The sequence below is a fragment of the Mizuhopecten yessoensis genome, unplaced genomic scaffold (genome assembly GCF_002113885.1).
Source record: "Mizuhopecten yessoensis strain PY_sf001 unplaced genomic scaffold, ASM211388v2 scaffold10485, whole genome shotgun sequence".
Lineage (NCBI taxonomy): Eukaryota > Metazoa > Mollusca > Bivalvia > Pectinida > Pectinidae > Mizuhopecten > Mizuhopecten yessoensis.
In genome coordinates this window covers 133,242-151,564 of record NW_018408570.1, presented here as the reverse complement: position 1 = coordinate 151,564, position 18,323 = coordinate 133,242, and the positions used below count along the sequence as shown (strand labels likewise).

Genomic DNA, 18,323 nt, shown 5'->3' with positions numbered 1-18,323 from the left:
ATATTTCAATAAAATTGAATCAGTAACTTAGATATACTGGCGATTCCAAAATTACGACAATTTCGGGCCGACAATTTCGAGTGACGCGTCGGAACACGATGCAGAAATGGAGCGATTTCTGAAAAAAACTATTATAGCTAAGGTATAGAAAAACTGCCTCTAGGTGCAAAAAGTGTTATTTAGTTATTATACGCTGAAAAATTTGATTGTCAGTGCTTTGTTCTCGATAACTCCATCTGACTCACGCTATTTGTATGAACTGTGTTATGAGGCCAGATACTACAAGCTTAGGGGGCTTCAGACAGCCAGTGGAACTTTATCAGACAAACATCATTGGGCAAGGATTTCCGAATGACAACCAGCTGTGTTAACTTGCGGGAAGCTGTGTTTTCGGGAGACGCTAGTAAATCACCTGGATTGCTATGAGATATGTGTAAAAATGTTACGCGAGTGTTAGCATTATTTGGTATGATACGCGAGTGAATCCAAGGATTTCGCGCTTCCGGGAACTACAGAAGAAACTTATATTATCATGAAGCATTACATTTTCTTTACTTTTCAAAAGTATTGAGGTTTTTTTTTTAGAATAAGATGCCATTTAACAAATATTGTGCAAGGAGAAGTAGACAGTGGATACATTCGAAATCTAAATATTTCCCTTTATTAATTTTAAAAACCATACTTAACAACCATTTGGAGACCAAATTCTAGCAAGAAGGGGGCAATGTAATGACCCTACCTATTACAATCTTTAAAGCATTACAGTTTAGATAGTACATATTATTGTCGGTTTACCAATGTAGAACGTTATGACTATCTTGTAAGTTTATTTGTAACGAATATCATCGCTATATGAGTGGAGAATTTTTGTAAGAACACTGTATCTCTTTAGGAATGAATGTATGATGTAGTTGAAATGTATATACTATATGTTGATTGGGCTCAGTTCAGTTCAGTTTCTTTGTTTCCGAGAGCCATCAGACTCATAGGTTGAATATCAAATAATTACATCATGTAGTACATGTACGAGAGATTATTATACAAATTTAAATTGATGAAATGGAGAGTTAGCTTACAAAGTACACAAGTAGTTTTCCATATCAGACATTGATTTCTCTACGTTTTCTCGTAGCACAATATAAATACTTTCCTAGATTGCATAATTCTTTTACATTTGTAGTACTCAATATTTTCGTTAACTTCAGCCATTAGCTATTGGCATATTACGACAAGTTACCGATCGCGATCTTGGAATATTACAGTGATCAGTCTCGTACTCGAGGTCTATTCTCACTTCGGTTTCTATACTAATTGTACAAGAACATCAAGACTATATTTCCGAAAAAGAAGAATGTTTCCTGTCATTAATGTGCCATACATATTATCCTGATGCGTTTCCAATTGGGACTGCATCGCTCAGCTGGTATTAATCTCACAATTGTAACCTTAAAAGTAAACTAAAATAAAGCTACAGGAAAAATATCAGTGTCTTGACTCAAAGTCATTAAAAAAACCTGTTTTAAGATTTTAACGCATTTGACCCCTGTAACCTTGAAAGTCAAACAAGGACATTACGTTGAACAAACTTCATCCCAGAATGCAACTTGGTAAATATCACTTCCATTTACCTTATGCTTTTTTGAGAAGATGAATTTTAAAGATATATACACAAATGACCAGATGTGAGCTTGAAAGAGTGTCAAGGTCATTCACATGAATAATCTTGATAGCTCTTCATCTGAGCATGCTACCGGTCACATATCACCATCCTTTGCATTTCGGTTTTTCAGAAGAAGTCCTTTTAAGTTTTCTTTACATATTTGACCCATGTGACCTTGAATATAATTCATAGCCATTCTTTTGAACAAACTTTTCAAACCTTTTATCATAGCATACTATTTGCTAAATGTCATTAATATAACATGCTTTGTTATAATGTCCATGTTGGAAAAACGATAGAGAAAAGTGAGGACATTTCAAACAATTACACAAACATTTTCACATGAATGTTATCAATAAAATATAAACAGCCAAATTTCTTTCAAATTTGTTTTCTAATGTTTATTTTGTGTATGAAATAAGACATTTGTATATCACCAGGAAATTATATCAAGTCATGTAGATTAGTTGATATGTAAAAATTAAATGTCAATTGTCCATCCTTGTTCTGGCAGGTATTCTAACACAATGTTTCTTCACACAGATAAACTATGCATGCACACAATATTGGAACATGTGGATTACCATTAACAAAAAGGGTGCAGTCATTCTAGCAATTGATATCTGTCGTTACATGACATAGGCGTAAGAATATATGAAAAATACATATCGTGAGTCAAGTCTACGCCTTTGTTGTAACGGCTATAGCTGTAAAGCATTTTCCATGACATAAAAATAAAGATTTTATTGTTGATTTTAATATCTTCTGATAAACGATAAAAAGGCTGATATCAAGTCATTGATTATATAACTCTTAGGATGAGAATTGTTTTCTGCGTTTGCTGTTTGTTTTGTTTTTGTTTAATTTAGTCGCTTGTTTCAGACAAAATTGACTTTATATGCAACAACTCTTCCAGCATGCACTAGCCCAGAACAATCCCCTTCGCTTTGAGTGAATATATCGGCTATTGTTGATGGATGACTTTGAGCGTTTGTTTGTCTGGAGATTGATTTTGAGCGTTTATCTAGTATCTAGTTTTACAATTATCCATGTACGTGTTGTTGACATTGGCATTTTCACAATGACGTTCGACGAAGTCTGTTCAGAAAGGCAGCTGACACATCTAGGACCAGACAAAGTAAGGTTTATTACGACTTTCCAGTTTTTATAGCCGCCGCTGGACACTGACAGACAATTTAGTCACGTTACCAAACCCGCAGTAATTGTAAAGAGTAATGATTCCCGAAGACAGCACATATAAGAATGCAGTGTAGGGCACCATTACATTGGTGGGACAAGGTTGTTGTGCGATGTATTACACAATTTACAACTGAAAATAATCTCAAATCTATAAATGAAACTAGTGACCAATGAAGACTTTATTTCCGACTTTAAAATAGTCTTGTAGAAGTAGCTGATGTGTATTTTGCGATGATAAATTCCATAGTTATTGTGGGTATTGGGGCTTGTGCATGTCTAACAACAACAACAATGAGCCTTAGTAGGGAATGTGTCATTTATATGTAAAGTTTGACATCTGGCAAGTATCTCTTTGGGGATATTTATTATTAACACCGTCGCTTACCAATGGTTATCATTATCACAACTCCGATTTTCAATAAATGAATATTGACATTTGTATTGATCATGATCGATTGGCACTGTTTATTTCTGTGTCATCAGTAATAATAAGTATTTATTCCATTGCTGTTCAGAAATAAATTATACAAATATTGCCAAGTGAAAACGTATTAAGAAATGTGCCTGCTATAGTCTTTTGTTATGTTTCTTTTGCCTTCTTCACCGGATGTTAATCATACCAATCATCAAGATCATTAAAGACAGGGTTCGATCCCCGAAGTCTTCGTACGCATGGCTATTCAGAGAAAGTGTTTTTCTCCTGCCCACAAAACTCCAACAACCCAGGTAGAGTGTAAATTGGTCTGGGGTGGATGTTTCGGTATCTGTGCCGTAGCATTCAAGTGAGGTGGTACTATAAATTCCCCAGCATACACGCAGGAATACACACATAGGGAGATATTAGCCAGGTGTTATATGATTAGTAGTTAGCGCCTGACAAGGCAATTCCTGCGCATTCCTCAAAATTGTATTGATTAATGTATATGCTAATTGTATGAATTGTATATCTATGTACTGTAAAGCGCTTTATAGTGTTAGCTAGATGGGGCGCTATATCAAATGTTGTATATTATTATTACACAAACGCGGGATTAAGACGGATATCTTCTCAATATCACTCAGTGTTTCAGATGTTTAATGTACATGTCTTTTAGTAGCTTACGTCTTGTTTTTTGATATATATTTCTAAATATTCTATCTTATCTTGAATCGAAAATCATCACTTTGATCATAGCATAACTCGAACCAAAGCAAACAATTTGTAACAGATCCAGGAATGTATACTTACTTGTACTGCCTATACTCTTCTTGAAATAAAGCATTTTGATTTTGATGTTTCACATGCGATCGCACATACGGAAACGTAGGCTGTCATCGGAATTTATATATATAATGGTAGTTATACTCAAAGACGGAAGCTGTTATCAATGATGGAAGTTAACAAAAAATGCTTTCTAAATCCAACTTCATAACGTAATTGGCCGACCAGAAAGAAAAATTATATCAACAGGGGGTCTAGTCATCTCTTCCTCATTTCAAAGATATCAACAAGGGCCTAGTCATCTCTTCACCATTCCAGTTATATCAACTAGGGGTTTAGTCATCTCTTCACCACTCCAGTTATATCAACAAGGGGTTGAGTCATCTCTTCACCATTCCAGTTATATCAACTAGGGCTTTAGCCATCTCTTCACCATTCCCGTTATATCAACAAGGGGTTTAGTCATCTCTTCACCACTCCAGTTATATCAACTAGGGGTTTAGTCATCTCCTCACCATTCCAGTTATATCAACAAGGGGGTTTAGTCATCTCTTCACCATTCCAGTTATATCAACTAGGGGTTTAGTCCTCTCTTCACCATTCCAGTTATATCAACTAGGGGTTTAGTCATCTCTTCACCATTCCAGTTATATCAACTAGGGCTTTAGCCATCTCTTCACCATTCCAGTTATATCAACAAGGGGTTTAGTCATCTCTTCACCATTCCAGTTATATCAACAAGGGCTTTAGTCATCTCTTCACCACTCCAGTTATATCAACTAGGGGTTTAGTCATCTCTTCACCACTCCAGTTATATCAACAAGGGGTTTAGTCATCTCTTCACCACTCCAGTTATATCAACTAGGGGTTTAGTCATCTTTTCACCATTCCAGTTATATCAACAAGGGGTTTAGTGATCTGTTCACCATTCCATTTATATCAACTAGGGGTTTAGTCATTTCTTCCCCATTCCAGTTATATTAACAAGGGGTTTAGTCATCTCTTCAACATTCAAGTTATACCAACAAGGGCTTTAGTCATCTCTTCACCACTCCAGTTATATCAACAAGGGGTTCAGTCATCTCTTCACCATTCCAGTTATATCAACAAGGGCTTTAGTCATCTCTTCACCATTCCATTTATATCAACTAGGGGTTTAGTCATTTCTTCACCATTCCAGTTATATTAACAAGGGGTTTAGTCATCTCTTCACCATTCAAGTTATACCAACAAGGGCTTTAGTCATCTCTTCACCATTCCAGTTATATCAACAAGGGGTTTAGTCATCTCTTCACCATTCCAGTTGAGGCAATGTATTTATAAAATAAGTATATTGCATATTATAATATTTAGTGATACGTCATGATATAGTCCGATTAATTTATTATGTATAAATAAATTGTTTGTTTACCGATAAGAAATATTAACATTAATACATGTTTAGTTATTGTTTACCAGCCGAACTGATAGTGATGTCGTTTCGTATCTACTATCTAATTTATTTGAAGTGGATTACATATAAAGGTTGTTGTTTCTCTGCCATAAACGTGAACATTGTGCAATAAAACCTACCACCAACGCCTACACACACGTACAATAGGTTTCGATATTTACCCAATTACGTATTATAACTGACTGATCTATTCATGGCGTCAGCGTTTCTCAACAATTTCCTTTTTAATGTCTTTTTGATTTCACCGAATCCTTTCAATGTTCTCCAAATAATAGAACACCATTTATAATATACCCTAATGTTGAAAAATATTGCTGTTAATGTCCTCACTTTAGATAAGGTACAGTGCGTTACCGAAACGTAACTTGACATTCTGTATGCTTAAGTCTACAAAACTGTACATGTTCCTACTTTCCTGTGCTGTTTGGTCTTTAATTGTCTATTTTACCCTTAATGAGCCATAAACAGACTACGGACTAACAATAAATATATTGTGACATACAGAAAGAAATTCATCTGATTTACGAGAGAAATATATCTGAATTAAGAGGGAAATACATCTGACGTACAGAGGGAAATACGTTTGACATACAGTGGAAAAACGTGTGACTGAAGTGGTAAATATATCTGACATTCAGAGAAATATATCTGACAAACAGAGAAGTATATCTGATATACGGAGAAATATTACTCGCATACAGAGAAATATATCTGATATACGGAGAAATATTACTGACATACAGAGAAATATATCTGATATTCAGAAAAATATATTTGATATTCATAGAAATATAACTGACATACAGAAAAAAATATCTGATATGCATAGAAATATAACGGACATACAGAGAAATATATCTGATATTCAGAGAAATATATCTGATATACAGAGAAATATAACTGACATACAGAGAAATATATCTGATATTCAGAGAAATATAACTGATATACAGAGTAATATATCTGATATTCAGAGAAATATATCTGATATACAGAGAAATATAACTGACATACAGAGAAATATATATGATATTCATAGAAATATATCTGCTTTACAAAGAAATATTTCTGATATTCAGAGAAATATATCTGACATACAAAGGAAATTATTCGTTCAATAATTTGATATATCACGAGCCTTTAACTTGTTTAATAATTTGGTATGGCACGAGCCTTTAGGAGAGTGTCATATACAATTGTTGAACGAGTTAAATAAATTTAGTATGACATGGACACAAATGTAAGATTTTATTTATCACATAACAATCATAATTTGAAAAAATCTTCAAACACAATAACGTGTTATCAGCTGACTCTTGTAGTTAAAATCTAACTACTCCGATCATAACATTGTCGTTTCGGGCAGTGCAGAGTAGCTCTAGATATTTGTCTCTTTTTTAAAGTAATGAGCAGTGTTAAATTCGTTTGAAATAGCAATAAATGTATCATGTATTATAATAAACAAAAGTAGTATCTTTAGTGGCGTATGAATATATTCCCACGGTTTTGACCAATCGCAGCACCTTTCCTTTAGGTTTTATTACACATGTGTGATACCATGGGTATGTCATAATAAAATGAGTCAGTTATGTGATAAAAGTATATATATGACATACAAGGTATCATATGCAGGTATATACATATATTAATGTAACATACAGTGTATCACATACAGTTATATACATATAATAATGTGACATACAGTGTATCACATACAGTTATATACATATAATAATGTGCCATACAGTGTATCACATACAGTTATATACCTATATATTAATGTGACATACAGTGTATCACATACAGTGTATCATATACAGTTATATACATATATTAATGTAACATGCAGTGTATCATATACAGTTATATACATATAATAATGTGACATACAGTGTATCATATAAGTTATATACATATATAATAATGTGACATACAGTGTATCATATAAGTTATATACATGTAATAATGTGACATACAGTGTATCACATACAGTGTATCATATACAGTTATATACATATATTAATGTAACATACAGTGTATCATATAAGTTATATACATATAAAATAATGTGACATACAGTGTATCATATACAGTTATAAACATATATTAATGTAACATACAGTGTATCACATACAGTGTATCACAAACAGTTATATACATATATTAATGTGACACACAGTGTATCACATACAGTTATATACATATATTAATGTGACACACAGTGTATCACATACAGTTATATACATATATATTAATATGACATACAGTGGAAAACATATCTGATTTTCGAGGAAAGCGGGAAATAATCTTACTTATGAGGGAAGTATATCGAAATTTAAAGAAAGAAAGACACTGACATTACAAGGAAGATTATCTGACATACAATGGACTCTGACTTTACAAGGAAGATTATCTGACAAGCAATGGACACTGACTTTACAAGGAAAATAATATGACAAACAATGGACACTGACTTTACAAGGAAGATTATCTGACATACAATGGACACTCACTTTACAAGGAAGATTATCTGATATACAGCGGACAATGACTTTACATTAAAGATTATCTGACATACAATGGACACTGACTTTACAAGGAATATTATCTCACATACAGTGGACACTCACTTTACAATGAAGATTATCTGACATGCAATGGACACTCACTTTGCAAGGAAGATTATCTAACAAGCAATGGACACTGACTATACAAGGAAGATTATTTGACATACAGTGGACACTGACTTTACGAGGAAGATTATCTGATATACAGCGGACAATGACTTTACAAGGAATATTATCTGACATACAAGGGACACTGACTTTACGAGGAAGATTATCTGATATACAGCGGACAATGACTTTACAAGGAATATTATCTCACATACAATGGACACTGAATTTACAAGGAAGATTATTTGACATACAGTGGACATTGACTTTACAAGGAATATTATCTCACATACAATGGACACTCTCTTTACAAGGAAGATACTCTGACATACAGTGGACATTGACTTTACAAGGAATATTATCTCACATACAGTGGACACTCACTTTACAAGGAAGATGATCTGACATACAATGGGCACTGACTTTACAAGGAATATTATCTGACATACAATGGACTCTGACTTTACAAGGAAGGTTATCTGACATACAATAGACACTGACTTTACAAGCAAGATTAGCTGACATACAATGGACTCTGACTTTACAAGGAATATTATCTCACATACAATGGACACTGACTATACAAGGAAGATTATCTCCAATAAAATGGACACTGACTTAACAAGAGGATTATCTGACATACAGTGGACATTGACTTTACAAGGAATATTATCTGACATACAATAGACACTGACTTTACATGGAAGATTATCTGACATTCAATGGACACTGACTTTACAGGGAAGATTATCTGACAAGCAATGGACACTGACTTTACAAGGAAGATTATCTGACATACAATGGGCACTGACTTTACAAGGAAGATAATCTGACATACAATGGACACTGACTTTACAAGGAAGATTATCTCACATACAATGGACACTGACTTTACAAGGAAGATTGTCTGACATCCAATGGACACTGACTTTACAAGGAAGATTATCTGACATACAATGGACACTGACTTAACAAGGGGATTATCTGACATACAATGGACACTGACTTAACAAGAGGATTATCTGATATACAATGGACACTGACTTTACAAGAAAGATAATCTGACATACAATGGACACTGACTTTACAAGGAAGATTATCTGACATACAATGGGAAACCATTATATTCTGTTTTACCACGAAGAAACTAAACCTTTAACACTTTTATTTTATGAATTAAGTATGATATGGCAAACTTTCATCATTCCAACGATGCAGTGATCTGTTCATACTTTCGTTCATGTGATATACCCTAAAGACAAATGTTCATTGTCATTTGTTCATTGTTACTGGATTTTTTATTGTTCTTAATTAACATGTAAGATGAAGAGAATTTTATGTTTTCTTGAATCTAGGCTATCTTTTTTAATCCTGTTTTTTTTTCATTTGCGATATGGTATTGAACATCTTCAAAGAAAACGTGAGCCGAACTGACCTGTTATATGACAAAGAATTGTAACACATCTGACAAGTTTATCTGTATGGCCAGCAACAGGACATACCAACTGTGACACGGTTATGATAATTTGATGATATGACAATGAAAAAATATCTTTTAATGATTCTAAAAACTTGTTATGGAAGGGAGATAACTGTTGAAATATTGTTGACTCATAAGAGTGAGCTACAAAAGTAAAACTCTAGGAACACATATTGCGTAAGTTTAAAATCAAATTAGCTATAAAATAACCAAAGTGAGAATTTCTTTTGTTCTCAGTACTCTGTAAATATTATACTGTAGTGAAGACATTCTGAATGTTTGACTCAGATGAATCTTTGTGGCGGTTTTTGGCCAACCCCACTTAGGCTAGCTGACCTTTTTTGTTTATATTGTGTGGTAGCTGCTCCTATTTTTGTGAGATTGCAACTATATTTGAACTTCTTTCAAGCATTTCTTTTGTTTTTATGCTTATAGTCATTAAAGTGGCTCTATTGGAATAAATTCAAATTCTTCACAATGTTGGTGGCCATTTCATTTAGTTTGGTGGTTGGAGTTTTTTCTTGTTATGAGTGTAGAAGCATAAATATATATGCGAGCCTTTTGGTCAGGTACATCTATTATTTTATTATACAACATACATATATCACAGCATTTAACAAATATTTATCATATTTAACAGACACATCAGTGCCATGTACGTCTATTGATGTTGTCTGCGCAGAATCATTACCATACAAAAACCTCGATGTTGTCTACGCAGCATCATTGCCATACAAAAACCTCGATGTTGTCTACGCAGCATCATTGCCATACAAAGATCGCGAAATTGTCTATGCTGCACCGTTGCTACGCGACATCATCGGCATTCAAAGATCTCAATTTTGTCTACAAGTGTTTCCTTTACGGAAAATTAAAACGAATATTTATTAAATGAAACTAGGTCAAATGCAATATTGGGGCAAATAACAATTTCCAACAACAGTTCCACAGTAAAGATATGGCACATTTGTTGTACGTGATAATATTCAACATGTTATTGATAAGTTTTGGAATTATACTGATCGGTCATACATCAAACTGTGCTGGAGTCGATTCTATGTTGCAATGATACATAACAGGAAGTGCCTATTTATTTTCAATCTCACATGTGATAAACTTTCAGAACTGTCGACCTGTGTTTTGTATAGTGAACACAATTCACTGTTTTATTAGTATCATGTGTCATAATACGAAAAGAAAATGCATATCACGAAGAGTGAAACTGCCTTACCAACATATCTACAAAGATCTCCATCCGTCTATATAGGTTCTCTGCTATCAAGTCACCTAATGGTGTTTTATACATGTGAGAAATTAAACTTAAGTAACAGTCCAGACAACAAGATGTTTTACATGTTCTGTCTATTGTTCTGACTAAGTAACCATATTCCTTTAATCACCGTATATAAATGTAAACCGGTATTCACTTTGGAAAACAAAACAAAAATAACCAAGACAATACCGAAGAGTCAATAAAACCGTGAAACTCTTAAACTGTTAAAACTATAAAACTACGGCAAAATTTGAGCTAAATGAAGATTTACATGAAGACCTGGCAAACGACGAAGACAATAAGACCAGACGTTCCAGAAGGGTAAGCGTCTTCTGCTTCATCAACGACGCCCGCCATCTTAATCAAATCAAAGTATCATTGCGTCATCATGGCAAGAACCTAGGAAGAGACCACGAAACAACAATACATGCTTATTAACATAAAAAACATCAGCCTTTACACCACACAAATAATTAGAATTTAGCAATTGAGATCACGATGACGGCCATAAATTTATCCATAATATTATCAACCCGCTTCTTTGGAAGTCATGTGTGTTCGCAAGATTTTAAAGATACATATTGCTTGAAACATGTTCGTGTTTGATAAACATCAATACATTACTATATTTAGAGTTTGACTGACATTTATATTAAGATGCTTACAGATACACGAATGATGTAACAGAAGAATTGTCAGAGCAATGAAGAGATGTAAGTACGACCAGGTGGTACTACATAGCAACTGAGGTTGCACAATCATATAAATGTCTGTACCACTTTAGTTGTTTTGTATCCAAGAGAATAAATCTGAACTTTTGTTGCTAAAACAGGTACTTGCACCAATTTAAAAACAACAGTCATTTGACTGTTCCAAAAATATCTATTTATGCATATACGACTGATTGCTCATTTATTACAAAGGCGGCTTTTCATTCAAACTTCCAGGTAAGGCAGGATTTGGAGCAGGAGGACCGTAGTTTCCGCTGGCCGAAGGCTGACCGCTATATGCCGGAGGGGGCAGGTATTCAGGCGGACTTCCAGGTGGAGCACCACCCGTAGGGCCGTATCCAGGTTGTCCGAGTGGTGGACCAACTACCTGATTGCCGAGATAAGCTGGTTGCATTGTGAAATTTCCTTGTCCGTAGCCTATTGGTTGAGCAGCGATTGGCTGGTGTCCGTAGGGTTGTCCTTGAAGTTGAGTTGTGATTGGTTGATGGCCGATCGGATGTTGATACATGATTTGCTGGTTGGTTGTTGCCATAACGACCATGGGTTGACCACCTGGTTGAGGGGCTTGGGCGATCACTGGGGGTGGAGACATGTTCTGGGCGATGACACAGCAGACGATGGCTAGCACTAACATACCGATGCCGCTTACGGTGGACAGGACGAAGGAATACCCCAAAGTGACGGGTTCAGACGTATACAAACTGTACAGGGCATCAATGTTATTGTAAAACGACAAAGCGAACCAGGTCACCGACGCCAAGATGAAGAAAGCTGCAAATGTGAACAAATACGTAAGAAAGTGTTAAATCTTTTAATAGATCTCGCATTTTGTCGGTGTAACTGAAGAAATGACAGTTCGAAATATATACATGTATTTGCATTTCGCAATCAAAACCCATGAAGTCTAATGATGAACAGCATAACAGGTTTGCGAAAACCCACACATATCCCTTAGTAAGGTCACGCTTTCGTTTGAGAGTATGTTACTGCCTGTATATATTATTTATCTGGTTTGTAAGGCTTGTATGTGGGCGTGGTATTCCATAGAGATAGTAAACACTGTGTCTAATTGTATATTCAGTCAATGAAACATAATCACGATACACACGTTCCCGAATCGTGTTGAAACAAGAATAAAACAATAATCAAATGGAGAAGTATCGAATAGAGAAGACTTGGTGCTACCTGTAATAAACGATGATGTTTTGTTCTGTAGTAATGTAAGTACACAAAAATCATTCTGCAGTTTGATGTGAGTTATGAAAACAAAGGTCTTTCAATATTGAAACAAATTATATTTCTCCAATCATAACCATTGTAAAAGTTTCATGTTGTTCAGGTTGATATAAAAAAAAACAGTCTATTGGGTTCACAAATTAAACAAGAATGATACAGACAGTGATCTGTCGTTTACGTCGCGGAAGTTATCGCCTGATTACAGCGGAACACGTGGCACGCTTCTTCTAATATCTATGTTTCAATTGAACTTTAGAAAAGTTACTTTTTCAGATTTCTTGTTAAAATCTGAAACGTAATTTTGAAGACTATATAAGAATACTTCAATATTTCCAATATAAATATTTCCTGGTCGGCAATTGTTAGTCGTCCACGCTTGAAGTGATCAATACGTATCCGCCTAGTGATTTGGTTTAATTGTAATTTCGTATGCTGGATTTGACATACCGTAGGAAGTACTGAAGTACCAAAAAGGTTTGGCTGTCTAAACTCCTGCAAAATTGGTGTTAATGTCCCAATCACCTTTAGCTTAAAAGTCAATATTATGATTACAGACATCGCAACCGTATACCGTTCCCATTCTGCGTTATAGCTGCATTTACAATAATGCAGTACAAAACATAAAAGGCATGGTACCTATATATTACCTGCTGTGAAAGACAATGCCGCAAGATTTTTTACGATGAACTTCTCTGGTTTTTTGCTGTTAGTAGCGCCAACTATGCCTGAAATCGATGTTACAAGCATTAGGATACTTCCGATGGTCTGGCATGCAGCAAATCCTAGGTAATGTACTGGAACGATAAAACAGGCCAAGCTCAGGATAATCAACAGTATATTGCATCAGTGTCACGTGATTTATATACATATATATAACCTATATAAAACAACAATGTAACAATATTCACATAAAATGGTCCAGTGATTATTTAAGCTAAAAACACGTGATTTGTTTAGGCCAAGTTGATACATTACATTAGTAATCAGAAGAGAAGAAATGAGAAGTCAGCTTAATTAACTCCTGTTTATAAACCGAAATTACCTCAACTCACGGACAAAATTCTTCCTCCAAACCATCTGGACGCGATACAAATAATGTTTGACAAAAAACTCTGTTTTTTTAGTTAGAAGTATTTTATTTTCCATTCTCATGATATGTAAGTGTTTGGGAGCCCTGGTATCAGCCTCCCGTACAAATGGATGTCTACGCTAAGGAGGTCAATCATATAACGCCCCCACGTTTTTTTGTATATTATAGCACTATATTGTTATAATAGCTGAATTCCTTATTTCTTATCCTGTTCCCTTCATGTATTCATGAACTTTTTTAAATCCCAATGTCTAGGATGCATACTACAGCAAAGAGAAAGAGTGTCCAAAGAGCAATATATCAATATCTCTCTCTAGTGATGCACTCCCGAGCTGGGACCTGCTCTACATCTTCAATAAAGTCTGTTTCTTAACCTCACGATTTAATTCTCAATATAATTATATAAAATCGGGGAGCTCCCATTATTTGTAATCTACGCAAGTTCTCTTGGATCGACATTCCCTATGAACATAACCGGAGGCAGGTAGTAACTATATATCGGTACCTGGTACAGACACAGGCTCATTAAGACCACATCCAAACAACCCTTAGGCTTTGTGATTTTTCCTATATACATGAGTTGATCTTTAATGCATGGTCCGATTAAAAAAGTAATATAGTTGCCTTTCGATCAACTAGAGATGTTACGTGATCAGGTTACCGATAAAATCTTGTTTTGCCTTTTGTTTAAAGATATATCCTGCATGTATCCATATTTTGTTTTGCTTTTTGCCGTTATATGACTAATTAAAGACGTCTGAAGCAACGCAAAGCACTCGCTAGTAAATTAAGGCTGATTTAATGCAAAATGTTTGCAAACACAACACGGAATTAGAAATTAAATGAATATTCATTTTGTTCTAATGTTAAAAAAGAGTAAAGTTAAATATATCCTCTCATCTACATCAAACAGCGACAATTAAGTGGTTAGCATATTTCAGATAAGTTCAACTTAAGGTTTACATTCCACATTAACTTATCAAAATAAATCTGGTGCACTTGACTAGTAATTATTTTCGACAACTATTAAAAGTGAACTAGAACAAACTGTAGCACAGGGACAATACATCTGGTTAAACCATTAACTGTGAAAGGTTAGACAGGGACAATACATCTGGTAAACCATTAACTGTGAAAGGTTAGACAGGGACAATACAACTATCGGGAAATTTAAGAAGTCTCGATTTGTAAAGAGACGCCCTTATTGTTATAATGGAGGTAAATGTGAAAATATGATGTTTAAGATGAAGAATATGAAAGATCTCTAATTTCAAATATTAAAATTAAACAGTTTTGTAGCTAAATCAGTATTATTGTGATATTGTTGGAAAAAGAGAAAAAAAAAACATTTAAGGAAAGGACCCTGTTACATCTCTAATTCCTAGGTTTAGAGGCGAGGAGTTGGGGAGTGAGGTAAAACTATTATCTTATTGCAGGTTTTAGTGGATAAATGGAGTTATGGCATTTATTTTGATTTAAGTACAAAACAAAACACATTAGCAAAATGTGACCTGTCCACAGTCTAACGGTAGAAACACCAGTTTATCACGTGACCGGTTAACAGCCGTACGGTCGTTTACACCAAAATGTCACATGACCAGTCATGATCAGCAGCCATACTGTAGCAATCACCAGTTTATTATGTGATCAGTTAACGGTAGCAAAATGGCTTGTTACTTTGCGTAATTTTTAGGGAAAATATTTTTGTTTTTAACAACATGATTATATAATTATATTATTATATATAGATTCAGGTTACAACAATATAATAAAATTATATTGCCAAGCACAATATTGATAGTTTGTTGTGAAGTTACTGTATTTCTTTGTCTGCATTACATATCTACTGAAACTGTATAGACGGCTAGCACCAATGTCACAGCGAAAATCACGGATAGACGTATAGCGTCTACAACAACACATCCACACAAAGACTTATCGCAACCAGTGATGGTTGGTTGTCATGCTAATCCTATTCTAGTAAGCTAATTTTCAAATTATGTAAAATTGTTGGGGAAAAGGACAAGGGGTGTTAAGGATCATTTCCGGCCTGTGCTTACGCTGGAGGTGTTATCGCAGTATAGTTGCAGTTAAAGGCGTTAATGATGGCGGTGTTATCGTAGCATGGTTGTAGTTAAGGATGTTTATGATGGCGGGGTTATCACAGTATGGTTATAGGAAAGGATGTTAATGATGGTGGTGTTATCACTGTATGGTTGTGGTTAAGGATGTTTATGATTGTGGTGTTATCGTAGCATGGTTGTAGTTAAGGATGTTTATAATGGTGGTGTTATCGTAGCATGGTTGTGGTTAAGGATGTTTATGATGGCGGGGTTATCACAGTATGGTTATAGTCAAGGATGTTAATGATGGCGATTCTATCACAGTATGGTTGTAGTATCGGATGTTAATGATGGCGGTGGTATCACAGTATGGTTATAGGAAAGGATGTTAATGATGGTGGTGTTATCACAGTATGGTTATAGCAAAGGATGTTAATGATGGCGGGGTTATCACAGTATGGTTATAGGAAAGGATGTTAATGATGGTGGTGTTATCTCTGTATGGTTGTAGTTAAGGATGTTTATGGTTGTAGTAAAGGATTTTTATGATGGCGGTGTTATCAAAGTATGGTTATAGTAAAAGATGTTAATGATGGCGGTGCTATCACAGTATGGTTATAGGAAAGGATGTTAATGATGGCGATGCTTTCACAGCATGAGTGTAGTTAAGGATGTTTTTGATGGCGTTGTTCTCACAATATGGTTGTAGTAAAGTATGTTAATGATGGCGATGCTTTCACAGCATGAGTGTAGTTAAGGATGTTTTTGATGGCGTTGTTCTCACAGTATGGTTGTAGTAAAGTATGTTAATGATGGCGATGCTTTCACAGTATGGTTATAGTAAAGGATGTTAATGATGGTGGTGTTATCACTGTATGGTTGTAGTTAAGGATGTTTATGATGGCGGTGTTATCACAGTATGGTTATAGTAAAAGATGTTAATGATGGCGGTGTTATCACAGTATGGTTGTAGTAAAGGATGTTTATGATGGCGGCGTTATCACAGTATGGTTGTAGTAAAGGATGTTAATGATGGCGATGCTATTACAGTATGGTTGTAGTAAAGGATGTTTATGATGGCGGTGTTATCACAGTATATTTGTAGTAAAGGATGTTTATGATGGCGGCGTATGGTTATAATTTATAGTTGTTGATGATGCTAGTGTTATCGCATTATGGTGGAATAAGGATGTTTACTTTCTTCATATAAATTGTATAACTTGTACACAGTTAAATTTTATCTCAATGTGACGAAAAACATAATGTGTACAGTACACGCTAAATGTTTTGCCGAATGCTTTCAATGCAAACTTATTACGTACAAAGTAGATTCGGTCTGATATTTACCACATCATAGCAAGACAAAACTCAAATGTCAAATATTAATGTAAGGAAATCGGAACGACATACATAGTTTTATTGTACTGTTTAAGATAACTTACTTGAAAATCCCATATAACCGATAAAGTTGAAACATATTTTCGACAAACATATTTGGAATACGCCGAAATGTAGTTCCAAGCCTTTGATATTCATCCAGTGTGGTGTCGCCAGTCCAACTACCTCCATCAGAAACAACACCGCTATCGCCACTGAAGCAACGATGACAGGTGTTTTCGCCATGTTTACAGGTCTTCCGGCGATGTCTCTATGTCAACTCGATATCCTTTCGAATGTTATTTAAACACGTTTTGTAGCATTGTCTGTTGCTCTTTTTCAAGATTTTTCTCACCTCTTAGCTAGCGACAAATGAAGAGTTCATATGTCCTTAACCTTCCTCAGTTATTCTGCCATATGCATACAAATGGCTCGTTGCTATGACAGTAATATAAATACACACGCAATGTTTTAGTCACTGACGTATTCGCGGAGATAGACATTTTATGACTTTGTTCTTCAATCTGTAAGAAATATACCACATATTTTCTCATGAATTTGGTCTCATTCTGAGAGGATTTAGCGAGCTATGTGACAATAGCCTTCTTAGCTAACAGGTAAAATTCGATCGATTGACGTCTCATTTAGGTACATAGTGATTCTGACGTACAGTGTCCTAGCGTTATCGCCATACCGGGACAACTCAATATGCTATCTACTACTGATAAATAATGAGTGTATTTCAAACCTCAGTGGGTTTTAATTTTTGATAAAAAACGATGGCAATCCCTTAGTTATATACATTTGTGATGCTGTCGAACAGAAATCAATATTGTCAATATATAGAGTAGCTACCGGCATGTCGGCAATACAACGCGCTAGAG

At 34.9% G+C, this 18,323-nt stretch overlaps 1 protein-coding gene across 1 annotated transcript; it reads right to left on the bottom strand.

Annotated features, from left to right (window-relative positions):
• Positions 1–10,239: 10,239 nt before the first annotated feature.
• On the bottom strand, positions 10,240–18,057 carry LOC110460836. The gene is made up of 3 exons (XM_021514013.1): positions 17,505–18,057; positions 13,557–13,703; positions 10,240–12,444 (listed from the first exon to the last, which is right to left on the bottom strand). The coding sequence occupies exons 1-3, from the start codon at positions 17,683–17,685 to the stop codon at positions 11,858–11,860; spliced, it is 915 nt and encodes a 304-aa protein (XP_021369688.1). The 5' UTR covers positions 17,686–18,057; the 3' UTR covers positions 10,240–11,857.
• Between the last annotated feature and the right edge of the window lie 266 nt (positions 18,058–18,323).